The following is a 5,744-nucleotide window of genomic DNA, read 5'->3' as shown; positions in this document are numbered from 1 at the left end:
AAAAGAAAGAAAAAGCTGGCTATCGTGGTAGGCACCTGTAGTCTTAGCTACTTGGGAGGCTGAAGCACGAGAATCACTTAAGCCCAAGAGTTTGAGGTTACTGTGAGCTGTAACGCCATGGCACTCTACCCAGGGTGACACAGTGAGACTCTGCCTCAAAAAAAAAAAGAAGATAGATAACCCCAATGCAAAACTTTTCAGGGCAAAATACCTGAACAAATATTGTATAAAAGATGATATCCCAGGTGGTGCCTGTGGCTCAAGGAGTAGGGCACTGGCCCCATATACCAGAGGTGGTGGCTTCAAACCCAGTCCAGGCCAAAAAGAGCAAAAAAGAAAAAAAAAAAGAATATCCAAATCATCAAAGGGCATATGAAAAAGTGTTCAACTTTGATCATCAAGAAAATTCAAACCCAAACTGTAATGAGACACACACACCCCAGAATGGCTAGAAGAAACTAGGCGTTAAACACCAAATGTTGGTAAGAGCATGGAGCAGCCGGAATTCTCACATATAGCAGGCAGGGGTGTGAATTGGCACAACTACTTTGGAAAATTGTGTGGCTGCTTGTCTGTAGTAGGCAGAACTTGGAGACTGCCCCCACCCTAAGGTTTCTGTTCCCTGGTGGGATACGTCCCATGTCATCATGTCTTTGAGTGTGGGTAATGTGGGGAAGAGTGTGGAGATGATGGCTTTCAATTCTGTGATAAGATTGCACACAGGGGAAGACATTGTCAAATGTAATTAAATTTCCAAATCAGTCAACTTGAATTTCATCAGAAGAATCAAAAGGGAAATTATCCTGGTGGGCCTGATCTAATCAGATTAACCTTAAAAAGAGACTGGGTGCTTTCTGAAGGAAGAGATTTGAAGGGCGGGAGTATGTAGCAGCCCGCAGTGGGGGGGTCCTGCTGGGAGGTCATGAAGGCAAGCCCTGGGAGATGAGAGTGGTTCTGTCTCAGTAGCCAGCAAAAAATAAAGTCTTCTGGTGTAAAACCCAAACATACTCAGAAATGAAGTGTTTCTCGGTCCTGCCTCTACGTGAGAAGCAGCAGGCTTTATTTGCTTTTATCCTCTGAGGACTTCGATACAGGACCTAACTAAAATGTACCAGACCCCCTTACCCATGAAAACTATGAAATAACAATATTGTGTGGTTTTAGGCCACCGGATTTTTAGTGATTTGTTACACAGCAGTAGAAAAGTGATGCAGCCTCCTAAAGCTGAATGTATGACTCCAGTTGGCTTGGACTGACAGTTCCCAACAGAATGGCATGTATGTGTTTGCCAAAGTACATATACTTCAGTGTCTACAAAAGCAATTTTTATAACAGCCCCAAAGTGAAAACAACTCAAGTGAGCAAGTGGGGGACTGAAGGATGCTGATAATTTTGTTTCTTGATCTGGATGCTGGTTACAGGTGTATACTCAGTTTGTGAAAATTTATTAAGCTGAGCTCTTCTATCAATCACATGTCAATAAAAGTGAAATGACCAGAAATTTATTCTTTCACTACTGGGCAGCAAAATTATTACTATATTATTTTTAAAATGAGAATATTCTCACACATATAAAAACGGTCACATGAGTTTACTTGTGTAATCATCCCAGTGTCAGTCCTTTGTGTATAAAAAACAAAACATACATAATGAATCAAACTCAACTAAGTAGCATGATACCTTTTTTCCCCCTAACCTCAACTCTTAAATTTTTTTAAAAACTTAACTCTTACTTGATTTTTGGTCATTCTCCATGCATTACCCCAATAAAAGTGTTTGTTTTCTGTTTCAAAGGGATTAAAAATTATCAGTATATTGAGAATTTTAAAATACTCTTTGGAATAATGCCTTTGTCATTATTGTAAACCTACTTATTCTCCTCCATATAGGTGTCTTCTCTAGTGGATATAGGGCTTTGGGCCAGGGCCAGGTGATAATATTAATAAAATAGAAAACCTTAATCTCTATATGCCAGAGGTAAAATTATGAAGTTTTTAACTCTATTATAGAGAGGAAACATATGATTTTGTTCATAGTCTTGTAAAAATCAAATAATCAACAAATATTTATTGACTATCTCAAGTACAGGCCACCAAGCTAGAGAGAGGGCAATAAAAAAAAAAATAGCATAGTATTTAATCTCTTGGAAGATTTATAGTTTGCCCCAAGATGTACATACACATATACATTAGTTAACACATGTTAATAATATGTAAATGATAAAAATGGAAAAAAGTAAGAAAAAAAAGAAAAGAAAGAAAAAATATGGGAACTCTAAAATGATGCCTCAAAAGCAGAGGTCTGAGGAAGTCTAGGGAAGGCTTCCTGGAGGCAACGTGATGTAGAAAAGTAAGCATTTTCAGTCAAGCAAATTTGGTGTTAAATCTAAGTTCTTTCACTTGCCAGATATGAACGGCTACTTAAGCTCTTGGACCGCTGAGATGTTCATCTGAGAATGAGGGCTGATGCCAGTAATTTCTACTATAGGTTTGTAAGGTTGGACGGAGATGTAAAGTCAGGATTTAGTAAAAATGCAGGCTCCTCTAGTCTTCATATGATGAATAAATAATCATGGCGAATCTTCGGGGTCTGATGCTGAGCATCAGAGAGGAGGGGAGAGGCATGCTGACTGTCAGAGCAAGGCAGGAGAAGGACGTATTATGGGTTAAAATGCAAAAAGAATAACAAATGTTGGCAACCGTGTTTGGGAAACCTGGAATGATAAGTTTCCATAAAGCTGCCAAATTCAACAACGTGCTGTTTACATCAAGAAAACCAGAAGTACAGAAGATATCATCCCTGAAAATTCACCATTCAAGTGGAGAGACAACACCTACGGTTATGTTTACGTGAAATGACTGAGGACGAGTGATTGAGTGTATTAGCTTATGTAGCGCAGATTTTACCGAGCGGTTCCATAGGAACTTGGAGACGGGAAGGCTGGTTGTTGTCCATAGCATCAGGGAAGGTTTAGATCTAGGTCTTCAAGGATGGATCCAGGAGGAGGAGTTTTATTCTAGGCGGTTGTCACACTCGGCCTACCCATCAGGCAGAGGTATCTTGTCATAGACGGATTGTTACTCAAATGACCAGGCGAAAGTCACTGGATTTGGTTAAGGGGCACTACTTGAGAAACAGTGGAGAGGTAAGGAAAAAAGCTGGAATGTGAAAACTCATTTCTCCCAGCTGGGAATTGTAGGTTTGAGGCTGTGATGCAAAATTCATGGGTTCCTCTCCAAGAAAGAGTGAGGAAGAAAGAGGCCGGGTTATCTGATCTCGGATCCTAAGGATATATTTAAAGGGAGAAAACCCCCCTGGTAAGCAGGATCCGCCTACTCTATGAAAAGGTGCGCTGGCCGGCGGAGGGAGCCACAGGTTTCTGCAACTCTATTACACCCAAGAATTAAAATCTCTTTCCAGCATCCCCAATGCCCAATACACCCTGCAAGCTTGGTGGTAGATACCGAGGAGTAAGAAGAGCATGGGTTCACCTCTGACAGGTATAGATGTTAAATCTCGCCTGTTTTTACCTTGCCCTTGTGTTTCTTTGTGTAGAAGATTAAGCAAAACTGTTGTGTAGGGACTTGAGCACATAAAGGTTCCTGGTAACTGTCAGCTAATAATGATCCTTACAATATTGAGTCCTGGGTTGCCGAGGTTGAGTCCATTGCCGAGTTTGTGATGGAGGGAAAGGAGGGTCTGCTTGTTTACTGTATTGGCGGCACTCCCGGAACAGTCCCCAAGCTACAGCAGGGTGCTCCCTGGGTGGCGCCGTCCCTTCGCTGCTCCACCCACGCTTCCCCCGCGTCCCCGGAGCAACAAGTTCCTCTCTGCAAGACCAGCCCGCGCGCCACTGGCAGACCCGGTGCCTCCTCCCAGACCTTTGAAACTCGTGGCAAAACCCCTCTGGGGTTGAAATCCCGGCTGCTGCCTAAGCCCTTTGGAGGCGGGAGAGCCCGCGGCACCTGAGGGAGCCCTCGCGGCGGCTGGAATAGAGGCGGGTGGCGTGGGAAGTCGGACAGAAGACTAATAGGAGACCGGGTCCGCGCGGCCCTTCAAGGCAAAAGCAACAAATGAAAACACCCACCGCTCATCAGCTCGGCTCAGGTCGCTTCTCTCCTAGCACCAGGAGGGAAGGGAAACAGCCTGGAATTTCACTGCTCACCATCCAGCCCTCCGGGAGCCATCCACACCCTTCCGTCCTTCGGGTTTCCCTCGTCCCAGCTTCTTCCTGCATCTACATTCCACCCCTGCCTGCACCAGGTCCCCTGAGGACGCTGGAGATTCCGGACAGACATTTCGCAGGAACAGCGAGCAGGTCGGCTGCGGCCCCCAGCGCGCGCTCTCCTGGGCCCTGTGCTCCCGGGGTGGGCGCTCCAAACGAGTCTCGAGGCGTTCCAGTCTGGGAGCCGCCTCCAGTTGCCCAGAGTTGAACTCTGACAACTTCTCGGAATGGGGATCCCCACGCTATCGTGGGAAAGCCAGGCTGGCCGCCCACATATCAGGAGCGGGCACCTCCACTTCTTACAGGGAATCCCCCTCAAAATCTACCTCCCCAGCTCGGGTACCTGGGAGTTGAGAACTAGGCAGCCAACCAGAAGTGCGCTCCGGGGGCCGCGCGGTCGTGGGCGGGAGCGAGGGAGTAGAAGTTTCTCCCCAATTTTGGAGGGATCGGTTCTTGTTTCCAAGTCTCTAGGAGTCGGGGAGCTGTTGTTCCCGGAGTAGAGCCGGGAGTGACCGAAGTCAGTGGGAGGGACGTCCTCCCGGCGTGGGGTGGGAGATGCCCCGGGGTGAATTGCAATGTCCAAGCTTCAAACCTCACGGGTAGGAAACTATTCTCTCTCCAGGGAATGGGGGTGGGGGAGACGTCCCCGGTCAAGCAGCAGACGGACTCCAAGCCCAGCTGTTCAGGGCTTCGTCCCTCCATCTCCAAGCAGCCTTGAGAACTTGGTACCTCGGACAGCATCCCGGGAGCATGGCATCTTTTAAAAGGGGTTATCCTATTTTCGCCACCAAGTCAAAGAGCAATACATTATTTTGATGACCTTACTAGTACACATGAAGGACATTTTAATTACATAACCTGTGAAAGATCACTGGAGGCAATATCGTGTTAAAGAGCCGATGGCAGAATATCTGCATCGCCGGAGAAAGAGAGAAAACTTGCAAATCTGCAATGAGATTGCGCAGGGCTGCCCCCCGATTTGAAACAACATGCGAAATGCATGGGAGAGCTTACCTTTCGGACTCCAAAGCCGTGTTCTGCTGCGACTTGGCGAGCTTCTTCCTCTCCCCCTTTATGCAACTCCACAAGAAAATGATTCGTAAAGACGGGTCTCTCAGCAGATGCAAAAACCATGGCACAGAAGAGGAGCCCCGCAGCCGCCTTCCACTGGGAGACACAACCACCCTTCATCCTTCTTTGGGAGTGAAAAGTGGTGCCAGGAGGCGCGCAGGCTGGCAGAGCGGGGGACCCAGAGGGAAGGTGCAAATAAAAAAACTAAATATATGTATATAGTTAAAAAAAATCTTTGTATAAAGAAAGAGACTGAATAGGGGCTTGGGAAGCAGCAAATCAGTGTGTGTTCTTCTCCAGCATCTGGCTGGCTGGGACGTCGTGTAGCCAGGCGGCCCGGCTGGCGGGCAGGGGTGCGAATGTGGGGAGCCGTGTGTACCGGAGAGAAAGAGCGAGTGTATGTCTGTGCTTGATGCTAAATCTGCATTTTCAGCTCCTCCTCAGCTCC

General features: G+C 46.6%; 1 protein-coding gene across 1 annotated transcript in view; it reads right to left on the bottom strand.

Annotated features, from left to right (window-relative positions):
* The window catches only part of PCSK2 (proprotein convertase subtilisin/kexin type 2), a 255,234-nt gene extending 249,818 nt beyond the window's left edge, over window positions 1-5,416 (bottom strand). Inside the window, exon 1 of the mRNA XM_012812406.1 lies at window positions 5,240-5,416. Within this exon, the coding sequence (XP_012667860.1) occupies window positions 5,240-5,416 (177 nt within the window). The remainder of the gene's footprint in view (window positions 1-5,239) is intronic.
* Window positions 5,417-5,744: the final 328 nt, after the last annotated feature.

This window comes from Otolemur garnettii, unplaced genomic scaffold, assembly GCF_000181295.1.
Source record: "Otolemur garnettii isolate 467f Iridium unplaced genomic scaffold, OtoGar3 scaffold00208, whole genome shotgun sequence".
Classification (NCBI taxonomy): domain Eukaryota; kingdom Metazoa; phylum Chordata; class Mammalia; order Primates; family Galagidae; genus Otolemur; species Otolemur garnettii.
The sequence above is the reverse complement of the archived record's forward strand: the minus strand, read 5'-3'. Positions and strand labels throughout refer to the sequence as shown.